This window comes from Terrapene carolina, unplaced genomic scaffold (assembly GCF_002925995.2).
Source record: "Terrapene carolina triunguis isolate 2854851 unplaced genomic scaffold, T_m_triunguis-2.0 Scaffold238, whole genome shotgun sequence".
In the NCBI taxonomy this organism is placed as follows: domain Eukaryota; kingdom Metazoa; phylum Chordata; order Testudines; family Emydidae; genus Terrapene; species Terrapene triunguis.
The window spans coordinates 6,652,180-6,666,516 of record NW_020664589.1 but is presented as its reverse complement, the minus strand read 5'-3'; the positions used below and the strand labels follow the sequence as shown (position 1 = coordinate 6,666,516).

Sequence of the window (14,337 nt, the reverse complement as noted above, 5' to 3'; positions counted from 1 at the left end):
CCCTTCCAAACCAATTAGTGGAGCCTCACTTAAGGCAGTCTCAGAGCTGGTTGTGCTGCACTTTCCCTTCAGGAAGATAATTTCTTTGGGGGTGAGGCAGCAGCCACCAGGCTGTGGACACTGGATTAAGATCCCATTTCAAAGAAAATATGTGGCCTCTGGAATGATGCAAAGGAGTTTGCTCAAAGTCAGATGCTAAACGATGGCTTGTGCTGGAAAAGATAGAATTAAAAGTAGTAGGAACCACTTGTCTCCAAGACAACCAGAGTGTATAAAACAAGAGGAATAATGGTTTTATCAGTGATTGATGGAAAGCGAGATTGGGGGCTGGCTAGGAAGGCAGCACTTATAAGTAAAGATGGAAGAATTCCTGCTGCACTCAGACACCTCTCTTACAGATTAAATTCTGACTCCAAATATCTGTCACTGAGAGAAACTGTCATTTTTCCTTGTAAAAAAATAAAAATAAATGTTTTAAGTAAGGCTAACAATTAACCAAATACGTATTTCCTTGTTTAAAAAAGTTTCTGTTGTATTAAGCAACTTCTGCTTTCACTGTGTCCATTGATCAGCCTGATGTTGAGAGGTCTGGTTCGAACACTTGTACATGGTGAAACCAAGCTAATTAATTAATTTAATTAAAATGCATATCTGTTGCTTCCTCACAATTCTGATTGAATTAACTTTTCCGTTGTTTCCATAGGGATACCTGCTCTGTATTAAACCTAGTGCTTAACAATCTCTTGCTCCTTTGTCTGTGAATATGGTTTATTTGGATAAGTTACTGTTCCATTTGTTGTCATGTGTCTAATTAAACATGGAAGGAACTGCTGTGTGTTGATCCAGTTCAGTTACTTTTTGCTTTCATGACTCTAAAGGGATATGATGTTTTTTTGTCACTGGGAGCGGGGGGGAAGAATACTATTGTTATGAAGTGAGGTGGATGGGAAAATCAGGACAATATTCAGTTATACAGATTGCTTGGCAGAGTGTCACCAGGCTTATCTGCAGTGGATATGCCCAGTATTCATGGGCATAACCATACTGAGTGAGGAAGCTAACTGTGGGAAGGACTCTCTTACACTGCTTTAGTGCCACTGTGACTTCCTACTTAAAGGACCCAATCCTGCAAGCTCCTGAGTACACGCATCTCCCATTGAGTTCAGTGGGAGTGCCAGGTTCTCAGCAGGCCCTGGATAGGCAGGGTGAGAAGGGGGAACTGTCCCTAGGAAGCTGGAAATGTAGTAGTGTAGTGATTCAGTATGTACTGAGATGTAGTTTGTGTAAAATTCCAAGTTGAGTAGATGCCATCAGAATCTAGATTTTATACGGTAAGACCTCTGCCGCACTCATGTCCAATTCAATATAGGATAGTTTCTAGAATTAAGCCCAAATTTTATCCACCTGGTGATTTTTTGGTTTTGAAATTTAAGGTAGAGGAAAGCCTCAAGCTCTGTACCAATTTCAAAGCTGCAGGGCAAGGTAAATAGCACACTACATGTCGCAATATATAGTTTAAGTCACAAAGGTGAAAGATAAGTTCCCTTAATCAGACTACGGTGCACTCCCTGCAGTCACACAGAAGATGAATGTTTGTGCTAAAGGGATCAGTAGTTAGTAGCAGAAATAGTTCATGTTGTTGCTATTTAAAATTGCCATCCTTAGGCTTCAGATCAATACCTCATTGAGATTAACAGAAGGCAGTTTCCACCTCTCTTGTCTGTCTGGAGGAACAGCCTGACTACTGCACTGGGTCACTGTGGGAAGCTTTGCTGTTCAACCAAAAGAGTTAGAAACATATTTTTATGATGGTTCATCCATAATTTTAACGAATATCCTCAGCAAAGCACTAGTACAGGCTCAATCTTAACCCTGGAAGGCTTTCTCCAATACAAAAAGATTACTGGATTTGCTTTAAGGTTGTTAAAACATGATGGGGAATGAACTAGAGATTCTAAAGACCATTTTCAACATTTCAGCTTTGCTGTCCCAAATAAATGATTTATAGTCAACCCTGAGCACCCTTAACAGTTTGCATTTTACTGTCATGGGACCAGCAGAGGGAGCACTGACTCACTATATCCCCACAGATGGCCTGAAATAATCAAGAATGCTGATGTACAACCAAGGAAGGAAAATAAACAGTCTGGTTTATACTCAAACAATAACAGGAAGGAATCAACTGCTTGCCATGTGGAGGAGGATAAAATGTGCAGGGAGAAGAATGATACTTTCAAGCCCCTGTTTTTTTCTAGCTATGATGGATGGAAAAAATTACAGTGTAAAATCATAGTTGTCAGCAAGGCTCTGTCTACACTAGAAGTGAAAAGGTGTTGGGACAGATCTTTGCTTGTAAAACCCATACAATGCTTTGGGTCCTCACATATGAACTGTAACAGGCATTTTACAAGCTCTGTTTGTATTGATTTGACTGCCTGGGTTGAGCTAGTTCATGTCTGGCTGACTCAGTGCAGTCTGTGTTTAATTTATCACTAGAGTGAATGGAGAGCAACAGGTGTAACAGCTGCACGCATTCCAACTGGTTTTGCCTAAGACCATCTCACAAAACAGAGCCACACTTTTCACTGCACATGCTCTGCTGCAGGGTCTTGAGAATCCTGTTTCCCCTGTGTCAAGCATCCCTGTGGGTAGTTTTAGTGGAACTCCCTAGTTATAGGTATATGATGCCCAGTCCTTGCTGCGGGTAGCTATAATGCACATTTGACCTTCACGAGCACCATTGCAATGAGAGTGCAGAATCGTGTGATAGCTTCCTACATTTTTTGCTTCCTATAACGCCTGCTTAAATAAAAAACATTGATTATGCTAGGATCTGGCCTGAGATCCATTTGCAGAGCCTTGGTTGGGATCATAGAATCATAGAAGATTAGGGTTGGAAGAGACCTCAGGAGGTCATCTAGGCCAACCCCCTGCTCAAAGCAGGACCAACACCAACTAAATCATCCCAGCCAGGGCTTTGTCAAGCTGGGCCTTAAAAACCTCTATGGATGGAGATTCCACCACCTCCCTAGGTAACCCATTCCAGTGCTTCACCACCCTCGTAGTGAAATAGTGTTTCCTAATATCCAACCTAGACCTCCCCCACTGCAACTTGAGACCGTTGCTCCTTGTTCTGTCACCTGCCACCACTGAGAACAGCCGAGCTCCATCCTCTTTGGAACCCCCCTTCAGGTATTTGAAGGCTGCTATCAAATCCCCCCTCACTCTTCTCTTCTGCAGACTAAATAAGCCCAGTTCCCTCAGCCTCTCCTCATAAGTCATGTGCCCCAGCCCCCTGATCATTTTCACTGCCCTCCGCTGGACTTTTTCCAATTTGTCCACATCCTTTCTGTAGTGGGGGGGGGGTGCAAAACTGGATGCAATACTCCAGATGTGGCCTCACCAGTGCCGAATAGAGGGGAATAATCACTTCCCTTGATCTGCTGGCATTGCTCCTACCAATGCAGCCCAATATGCCGTTAGCCGTCTTGGCAACGAGGGCACACTGCTGACTCAAATCCAGCTTCTCGTCCACTGGAAACCCCAGGTCCCTTTCTGCAGAACTGCTGCTTAGCCGGTCGGTCCCCAGCCTGTAGCGGTCCTGGCAGCGCAGCACCCAGAGCGACCTCTGCCCCCGCGGCTCCACAACTGTTAATCCAGTTTAATAACCACGCCCCCCGCTCAAGCCCCACCCCTTCTGCCATGGCAACCACCCGGCCAATCCTCGCGCCTCACCCTGCCAAGAGGCGCGGCTGGGCCTGGGCCTGGGCCTGGGCCGCCCTTCCGGGTTGGGAGCCGGGGCGCTGAGGCCGCCCCCTCCCGGGTTGGGGCGATGCGGCCGGGGGCTGCATGGGGCGGCGGCTCCCTGGTGCGGGCGGCGCACACGGGGCTCAGCTGGGGCGTCACCCTGGCGCTCTTCCTGCATCGCACAGGTGAGACCCGGAGACTTCCTCGCTGCCGCCTTCGGGCCCCTGGGATTGCCCTCGCCGGGGGAGAGCCGCTCCCTGAGCACCGGACATGAGCCCTTCGGGCCCCGGGGCCGCAGGCTGAAGTCGCCAGCACCTCGGACGGGGGGGGCCTGGCTGCTGCCATGAACTTGCCTTTTTCGGCCCCCCTCCAGCTCACCCAGTTTAGCCAGCTCAGGGTTATTAAGGATTATTAGGGCAAAGCTCACCTATTGGCTGCTTTTCTTACAGCCCCATTGCCTGGAGTCGTGTGACTGTGAGAATCACAGCTTTCATTTTTAAAAAGCGTTTGGCCCTCATAGGCTAGAAGAATAACATGAAAATATGAACTCTGAAGACTCAAAAACCAGAAAGCCACCCTCGTTCATTACCTTAAAATAAGAGATTTTAAAAAAATATGTTTTGATGGAGCCAGACTTGTGATTTTTGGACACTTGAAGTTGGCAATAGTGCACCATCATATCTGGCAGGAAAAAAATTACCTCCAAGCTGGGGAAGTGAGAGCATAGGAGACTGCTATACCCCACCCAATGCAACTAGATCCCTGCCCTACCTGGATAGAGGGGAAACCTCACTCCTATTGCTTGGGGGGTTGGTATTTGACATTTGAGAAGACCTGGTGCCTATTCCAAGGAGTTTACAATCGAATCTAGTCACACAGCATAATGGAAAACCTATAAACCATAGGGGATTATAATAAAAAGTACCTTTTGTGGTATTTGATTAATATAATGCTTAACATAATTACTATTAATCTCTTAATATACAAATACTATTTTTACTGGATTCTTTATGGCCCCGAATCTTACTCTGGCACCTAGATGCTGCAGTGATGGGCACTTTTGAAATGCAGCTATCATAATAATTCTAGAATAGTTATATACAGCACACTGCAGAACAGCAGGAGAAGGTGAAGAGAGATTGAAGTACAGGTAGAGTTTGGGGAAGGACTTGCAAATCAATGGGGGGAAGCTGTTTGCTGATCTCTTAAGTATGTTGTAAGGGCTCTTTGTAAATAGTCAGTTCCCCTTACAGAGGGGACAGCCGTGTTGGGTCCCGACTTCCTGAGCAGTTGAGGCATACTTCCCACGGTTGTTACAGAATTCAGCCCCACTTTGAATCCCATAGCTAATAAGGTCAAGGAGAATAACTTGTTGCCGTAAACATTTCACATGGACTTACTCCTTCTATGGTGGCCTCTTTCAGATCTGCGAAAGCAGGAAGAGCATGGAGAGCTGCTGCAGCCACTGATATTTGTCTTACTGGTTCTCTGCTCTGTCTTGCTGTACTTTGTAGTGTCTCTCATGGATCCAGGCTTCATTGAGTCTGATGAGGAAGAGAAGGTAAATCATTCTGTTAGCATGAATCATAGTTGACTGAATGAAGAAACGTGGGAACCAACCTTCCTGGTTATAAAACCTGTAAATTTTTTTTCTTTGCAACATACTAGATAAGAATATGCAATATAAACTGTTTTGACATTTAGGATAGAGGACTCTTAAAATGTGTACAAAAGCAGAAGAAGTCACGGAGTTTAGGTTCTATAAAGTGAGCCTCAGGAATCGCACAAATGTTGCTAGGTGCATTTATCATACCAGGCCCCCTTCTGAATTTCCCCTAGCACCCACATGCTCTCCCACTTTGTTTTACTGAGCGGATGCCTTCACTTGTCTCAGTTGCTACCATTCTCTGTAGAACAGATAGCTGCCTTATGTTCCCTCACTACTGCCAATTGCTGTGCATATGAAAACCAGGATAGAAGTGCAAGCTGGAAGGAAAGTACTCCTTACAACTCTATTTACTGAACAAGGTAATTGTTCTGTTACTGTATCCCTCTTGAAAGATCGATTTGTACAAAAATCAGATGAGTGCTTTAACTAGAAGGAAATATCTCCCAGGTATTTTATATTTATCCTTCTTTAACATGCTTGGACACCTTATCTTGCCTTGTACAAGCAATTTAATATCCATTATCACTTTAATCTTCCAAAACTTAAGTGAATTTTGGTCTGTGTTTATAACAACTAGCACTGCTTATACGCAAATGCATTTCCCCTGTATTTTGAGGCAGATAGAGTAGTCTTATTACTACTTATATCCTATGTGGCTCCATGCCAAAGCTTTCATTCTGTCTCCACACACTGTCTGGTTGTCAATGGCTAAAATAGCCCCACTCTCTGAACGGTTATGTGTGTTCATCGTGTATTAAGTAGTATTTCATGGGATTCTTTGCATTGCTGAGGTTGTCATACACTGTGTTGGGTCTATGTCCTTTGTTTCTTAACAGCTTCTGTACTTCTCAAGGAATTGTTCTCTATGTTTAATGTTCCTAAACTGTGAGAGAGTTGTCTGAGACACTTTACATCCCTCTCTCCAGAGTCTGGAGTACAAATCAACCTTACTGCTCATCCTTAGGCTATGTCTACACTATGAGTTACAAGTGTGATTCCCAGCTCACACATGTGTACTTGCACTAGATCTTATCGAGTTAGTGCAAGTATAAATAGTAGCCATGCCAAATACCAGTTTCAGGCAGGTTTGTACTCTGCCCTGCTAAACTGTGCCTTTTCTGCTGCTGCTTGTATTATATGGCTGTGCTACTATTTATATTCATGCTAGTGAGTATAGCATTGGGGGTTGGACTAGATGACCTCCTGAGGTCCCTTCCAACCCTGATATTCTATGATTGATTCTAGTGTGGGGATGTATGTACAAACTGGGAATCACCCCTAACTTGGCATTTCGACATGGTCTTAGGTCCCCTCTTTTCTCTTATCACCTTTTTGTAGGTAGGGATGAATGAAGAGCAAAGAGTAATGATGCCTCAATTTCCAAGCAATGTTTGGCTGCGGCGCTGTGGATACTGCATGCTGAAGGTATGTGTGTGCAGCAGTTGGTCATAGGGTGACCAGATGTCCTGATTTTATAGGGACAGTCCTGATATTTGGGAATTTTTCTTATAGGCACCTATTACCCCCCACCCCCATCCCGATTCTTCACATTTTTTATCTGGTCACCCTAGTTGGTCAAGGGACTAGGGTGATTGCTTGGTGAGCTGGTGTTCATCTGGCTACCTATCTTTTGTTATGCTTAGCCATCACTCAGCTGCTGGACTGGTTGGAGGCATCACTCATTTCTTGTAAACTTACAGTATTATCTTGATGTAAAAAGCAAAGGCAGGAGCAGACAGAATTAGAAACTTTGATTCAGGTACAATCCTGAGATGAAAGGTGACTCGAGCAGAGTGTGTAACTAAACATTTTAAAATGGGAAACTGTTAATTTTCAAGATTAATACATATATCCCTGGCAGTTCACAAAGTACTGTTCTCTTCTTACTCCACACTGGGGAAAACCCTGCTTCCTGCCTCCTTGTTGCCATGTCAGCTAAGGCCTCACCACATCTTCAAATACTTCATTTGAAAGTGTCTTAGTAAAGTCAAAGTGTAGAGTTCATCTGGGTGTAAGGTGTAGCATGAGCAGATTGCTAGCAGGTATGAGCTTGCTTAGATGCTTAAGAGCAAAGAAAAGCTAGTTTTAAGTGTAGAAAGCATAGTTTGCTCTTTTTTTCTCCTTCATCCTCCAATTAGATTAGTTCTTGAATATGCATCCCTGAAGCCCAGAAATGCCGGTTTTCAGTCGCAGTCTCTGTCAGTTTTATACAATCCAGGGTTGTTGTTTCAGCTTAAGTAAATATCTGACCACTGACCAGCAGAAGGAGCTATCAGCCAGCTTGTTGCTGAAATAGATAAGAGACTGGCAGAGCATATATGTACCGCAATAAGGGGGGATGTCACCTGTTGCCATGATCCCTTCCCCAACCATACCTCCCCATTAATCCTAAAATTAGCCTCTTCCCCATATCAGGGGAAGAGTGGATACTTCTCTTCTACCCTCTCATCCACATGCCCCTGAAGACAAGACACCCCCCCCCCCCCCCCAAAAAAACAAAACCCAAACCTTTCCTTGTATACACTCAAAACATTCCCGTGAATGGCAGGTGCCCTAGTTTTTCACTGTCAGACTTTGGTCACCCTTTTCTTAAATATCCACAGCTAACTGTATTGAGCTCTTGATTCAGCTAATACCTTCCCTTATGTGTTTGCAGCTTTATTCTGTAGCTAGTTAAGGGAAGTTTTATAGCAAAGTACCAGCCATGGGCAAGTCATTTAACCTCAGTTTTCCCATCTGTAAAAGGGGGATGATAATCTCCTTTGTAAGGCATTATACAAATATTATTTAAAATAACTGCTTTTGAAGGGAGAGTACAGGGAACTGTCTCACTTTGCAGGATTGATCTGGATGACTTCCCAGCTATTTTCTATGAAATAGGGCATTGGATCTGGGTAGACTATTCTTAGTATCATCTGCTTATTCCACAGCAACCAATGCGAGCCAAGCACTGCCAGCTGTGTCGGCACTGTGTACGTCGTTATGACCATCACTGTCCCTGGATTGAGAACTGTGTAGGAGAGAGGAATCATCCACTCTTTATAGTCTACCTGGCTGTGCAGCTTGTGGTTCTCTTGTGGTCCTTTCATGTTGCATGGTAAGTATTTTAAGTAGCAGCCTTTGGCAGGGACAGTTTGTATTTGAGGTCTTGGAGAGTTTTGATGAGAGCTGGACATTCCAAAATCCCACTGAATGGTTTGGGTAGAGCAAGATAGCAATGGCTGGAGTTAACGTGATATGTTCTCTCTTTGCCTGCACACTGTAACCAGCTTTTCTCACAGCACCACTCTGATTATTGCCACTGAGGAGTAACATAGCTACTTAAGGAATAGGGTGGGGTGTTCCTTAAAACAGTGGCTCTCAACCTTTCCAGACTACTGTACCCCTTTCAGGAGTCTGATTTGCCTTGCATACCCCAAGTTTCACCTTACTTAAACTACTTACTTAAAAAATCAGACATAAAAATACAAGTGTCACAGCACGCTATTACTGAAAAATTGCTTACTTTCTAATTTTTACTATACACCACGGGAGGCCAATATGTGGCTCTTCAGAAGTTAATATGCAGCTCCTTGTATAGGCACCGACTGCGGGTCTGGCGCTACAGGCGCTAACTTTCCAAGGTGTCGGGGGGGTGCTCACTGCTCAATCCCCTGGCTCTGCCACAGGCCCCAACTTTCCAAGGTGTCGGGGGGGTGCTCACTGCTCAATCCCCTGGCTCTGCCACAGGCCCCGCCCCCTCCCCATAGCCTGCCATGCCCTTGCTCCTCCCCCCAGCCTCCTGCATGCCACAAAACAGCTGATTGGGAGGCGCTGGGAACGGGGCAGGGGAGCTGCTGACTTATTACTGTGGCTCTTTGGCAATGTACATTGGTAAATTCTGGCTCCTTCTCAGGCTCAGGTTGGCCACCCCTGCTATACACTTATAAAATAAATCAGCTGTAATATAAATATTGTATTTACACTTCAGTGTACAGCATATATATAAAGCAGTATAAACAAGTGATTGTCTGTATGAAATTTTAGTTTGTACAGACACTCCCTGGGTTATACAACCCTGACTTACGCAAACCCGCACTTACGGAAAAAGTTCCGTAAGTTCCATAAGCTTTTTTTTTTTTTTTTTTGGGTGTAATTGTTGGGTATATATCCCCGATTTACGCAAAATTCAACTTACGCAAGGCGTTCCGGAACAGAACGCTTGCGTAAGTCGGGAAGCGTCTGTACTGACTTCGCTAGTGCTTTTTATGTAGCCTATTGTAAAACTAGGTAAATATCTATAGATGAGTTGATGTACCCCGGAAGCCCTCTGTGCACCCCCAGGAATACACATACCCCTGGTTGAGAATAACTGCCTTAAAACACTTAAAAAGCCTGAGTCCATTCAGGCAGTGGGAGCAGACAGCCAAGGCAATTATAGAATGGGGGATCATTTGAAGAGCTGGAAATTTGATTTGACTTAATTTAATTATCACAAACAGTTACCTGAACTACAGCACTTAAAACCAGATATATAGGACAGACACTCCCGGATAAATGAGGGGCAGATAGTCTTACTTGCAATACAACCTTGGCTTTTCCAGAGGTGACAGCAACATCAAAACTTCTGGAAAAACAGGGGAGCAGGCTTTGGCATCTGGCAGTAGGTATATTGCATTTATAGTCAGCTGCCATTCTTTCCACTTTGTACGAGCATTGGGGGACTTTCAGCAGTGATGTACTGTTGATTCAGTTGACAGAACTGAGGTGATTAGTTATGCAGTTTGATATTTTGGGTTCTAACAGGCTTAGCTGTAAACTTAAACTAAATGGATATAAAGTAATTTTGCATTGTTGGTTACTGTTTAACTTTTCCTCATTAATTATTGTGCAGCCTATATTTATAAATGGCAGGCAAGTGAAAGTCCCCATAAACCATATTCTGTTAGTGGCTCCTGGCCTTCTACTCATGCAGCTCTTCCCCTGCAGTGCCAGGCAACTCTCTAATTGTCAGGAGAACATATTTTTTACAGCAGTATAGATGTCTAAGATCTTCTTCCGATCTCTGTTCCAGTGTATTTAGAACTTAACTTTGTTTTGAGTCTTGGGACTGCAGCTGCTGGCAAAGTTTATACAGTGCTTTGAAGCTGTAAAACACTGCAGAAATATTATCAGCATGTGAGTCAGGAGTGCAGTATTTGTAAGTCAAGCTGATGATTTGATTAATGTAACTTCAGTTCTGTATCTAACCCAGTTTGACTAAACTATGTTTCTCTTTTAATTGAAAGGTCAGGCCTTTACTTTGAACAGTCTTGGGAGTGGCTGCAGCACAACATCTTCCTTCTCCTGTCCTTCCTCGTGATAGCCATATTCACCATTGTAGTGCTGCTGCTGCTGGTTTCACACTTATACCTGGTCTCATGTAATACAACCACCTGGGAGTTCATGTCACACCATCGCATCTCCTACCTCCGACACTGTGAGTCAGAGAACCCCTTTGACCAAGGTGTCATTCTCAACCTCTGGAGATTCTTCTGTGCCTGCCGTCTCGTTACATGGGAGAAAATATACTTTCAGGAGGATAGTGACCCTGTTTAATTATAGAATGTACATTCAGCCAGGATTTAATGGTGTAATCCAAGTTTGATTACAAGAGGGAAAAGTACATCTACAGGGTGAGCTGAAATGCAGGTCCTCTTGCTGAATTAGTCATTCAGGTTTTAACTAATAGAGGCTGCTTGTCATGGTGCATCTGTGCTAAGGGCTTTAAGAAAGGAATTTAGAGTAGGACTCTCAGGAACAACCTCTGTGTGATTTGTTAGAGAAAGCACTTGTGTTGTAACCCATTTCCTACTGCTTCAGTGGAGGGGGAATTTAGTCATAATGAACCATGCAACTTGTACAACTATCCCATCCGCAGGAGCAAGTCTGCTTACAAGAAGATTAAATGGCAACACGGCTTTATGGTTGTTCTTCGTATCCAGGTAAAATAACTTCTATTAAAAGGGGACTTCTTGGTTCTGGGCAGCACTGAAGGGGTGATTTCTGGTCTGAGTGAATGTGTATGCTAGTCCTTTACATCTTTTTGCTAATCATATTCATCAAACCTCTTGAGGCAAATGCAGGCACTTACTGAATAGCTGCTTTCACTTATTTCCTCAGTCTCCCCTCCTCAGTTGGTGCCACATCCACTCTAGGGAATAGCAGCAGAAAGAAAAAGTTCATTATTGATATGTGGCCTTTCTTCATGATAAGTCTTACTGTCAGGACCGATGTGCCTTAGTGGTAGAGTTGGGCAAATAATGGAAGGTTTTGAATGACTATTTGGACAATGAAAAGGAAACCTCAGTTTGACTGCATGCAGGAGATTCATACGTTCCACAAAGATTTGAACTTTACTACTGCTAATATGCCTTAGAAACAGCTGTTATGCACCAAATTCAAGTTTTGGACTGTTAAACCTATGCTTTGTGATGGAGTGGCTACTTAGATACAAGTCAACAAAACAATACTGTTGACTTAAACATAATGAAATGCACATTTAAACAGACCATAGACTCAGTTGTTCGATACAGAAATTAATGAGTTTTCAGTGAATATAGACTTCTCAGATTTAAACCATTCTTGAACAGAAAAAAGCAACATTTGTCAACTGCATTCTTTGTGCATGTTACTTATTCAGCTCTAACCCTCACCTATAGCTTGTTTGGGAAAAGTGTCCCTCAAAATATTGTTCCAATTACGTATTCTTAAATTAAAGTAATAAATGGGTGAGTGGCAGTGAAGGAGATATTTCTGAATGCCCTGAGATAATTTTTAACTGGTAACAGTGGGATGGAGCCAGAATCCTTATTTCCTTGCCCAGCTGGAGCAACACTGATAATAGTACTGCTAAATCCATGTCTTAATGACGTTTTCCCCACTACCATATTTAATACTATTAGGTTTTCAACTTATTTTACTTTTTAACTGAAAAGGAGAAAGACTAGTCTTTTATTTTTAAAGCAGGTGCAGGTACTGTATTAAAGATATTGGGAAGATTTCCATTTTAATCTAAGATGACACTAACAAGTAAATTTAATTTCTTCAGTTTAAGCAGCATGGACAGTGAAATGAACCTGTTTAATTACAAGTTACAAGTTCCTTTATGGCATTGTAAAGATCGTGTGTCAATAGTCCCCTCAAAAAAGGAGAGCACTCTGCACTGAATCTTAGTCCTGAAAATATTTCTAATCATCAGGTTTTGTAAAAACTGTTATGCTTATTTGGTGCCTTAGTATCTTTCATGTCTCAGGGGTTAGCACTTGGCACAAGAGCCAAATGGATGGCTATCACGTTGGCAGATTGCACTCAGGTTCCAAGGTAGGTAAGCACTCTTAGAATACTGTTATACTCTGAAAAAGCAACTCAAAGACAGCAGGAGGGTCTATGTTGGTGTCTGACACCAGAAAAAGTTTTCGGGTTCCTTGGGGCCAGGGCTGTGTCTTGTACAGGGCAGAACATGCTATCACACTGTGGTATGTGAATGTCAAGATGGGGTCTTCCTGGATTGTAAGTCACCATTAAGAAAGGAGTCTGCAATTAGAATTTAGTTTGGTTGATGAAATATCTGCCAGACTAGAGTTCACTTCACGCTTAGCTGTGTTGGCTCTATCACATGAAAAAATAACTGTCAGCCAGTATAACTGAATACACACAAGTTAAATATGTTTGGGACTGTGAATTTAAAAAAAAGTCTAGGCTGCCATTGAAAGATATTTGCAGTTTACATTTTTAAATGCTCTGCACTGTGTTAAAAATAATTGTAAATCATTAAAAGATTAAAACTAGTTTTTGCTGTTCTCTACATTTTTCAGGTTTCACTCAGTCGAGTCATCTGGTTCTCCTGCAGTAGCACTATGCTGCACCTTTTAATGAGGGGGAGGGATAGCTCAGTGGTTTGAGCATTGGCCTACTAAGCCCAGGGTTGTGAGTTCAATCCTTGAGGGGGCCACTTAGGGATCTGGGGCAAAATCAGTACTTGGTCCTGCTAGTGAAGGCAGGGGGCTGGACTCAATGACCTTTCAAGGTCCCTTCCAGTTCTAGGAGATGGGATATCTCCATTAATTTAATTTATTTTATAATGTTAGAATGTAAAAAATCATGGAAACATGCCAGTCTTGACATTTTGTAAAAGTTTTTACAAACACATTTGGGGCCAAATGTGAGAAGACAATGGCTGTTTAAACAAGGCTCAGTACAGACACGTACCTTGCCTTAAACTGGCTTTAAGGTTAGGAGGAGTTAATTGGTGGTGTGGGTTAATTTCCCTTTGCAAGACATTCAGCAGTAATTATAAGACTGAGCTAAGATCAGGGTGGGATGTTTTTCTTCCACACACGTACATATACTAAAGCTCTTACCTAAGTAACTCCTTGAGCACTTCAGCCAATCTTGATTTAATGGGGACTCCTCTCTGGTTATGGCCAGATCCCGTCTTCAGAACGAGCACAATCCTTTACTGGTAAAGTCTATCCCTGTAGATGAAGGGTTGAAAAACCAACATCTACATGTTCCTATGAGCCTTCAACAGGGATATTTCTTCTCTAGCCGACTAGCCAAAGTGCTGTTCCCTACACATAGTAACTACCATAAATGTGTAGCAGTCCAGTCTACACTGTGAAGTGCAACCAGGTTATGATTGCCCCAGTAGTTTATGAATGACTCATTCCCCATACTTCTCACTTGGAAATTGTTTAAAGAACAGTTGCTATTTTTGACTTGCTAGTCATACTGGCTAGCTGGGAAGAGGCAACAGCACTCTGCAAAACAGTTTCACAGTCAGAATGTAATGTTTAAATAGTAATTAAAAGTGCTAATTACAGCACTGCTACTACAAGAACATACTCATACTTCTGCATTTGGAGCACCAAATGAAGTTGGTCTCGATACAAATTATTCTA

General features: G+C 43.0%; 1 protein-coding gene across 1 annotated transcript; it reads left to right on the top strand.

Moving 5' to 3' along the window:
- Positions 1 to 3,764: 3,764 nt before the first annotated feature.
- ZDHHC12 (zinc finger DHHC-type containing 12) lies at positions 3,765 to 13,102 on the top strand. The gene is made up of 5 exons (XM_024192902.3): positions 3,765 to 3,932; positions 5,172 to 5,308; positions 6,755 to 6,841; positions 8,347 to 8,513; positions 10,684 to 13,102. The coding sequence occupies exons 1-5, from the start codon at positions 3,833 to 3,835 to the stop codon at positions 10,991 to 10,993; spliced, it is 801 nt and encodes a 266-aa protein (XP_024048670.1). The 5' UTR covers positions 3,765 to 3,832; the 3' UTR covers positions 10,994 to 13,102.
- Positions 13,103 to 14,337: the final 1,235 nt, after the last annotated feature.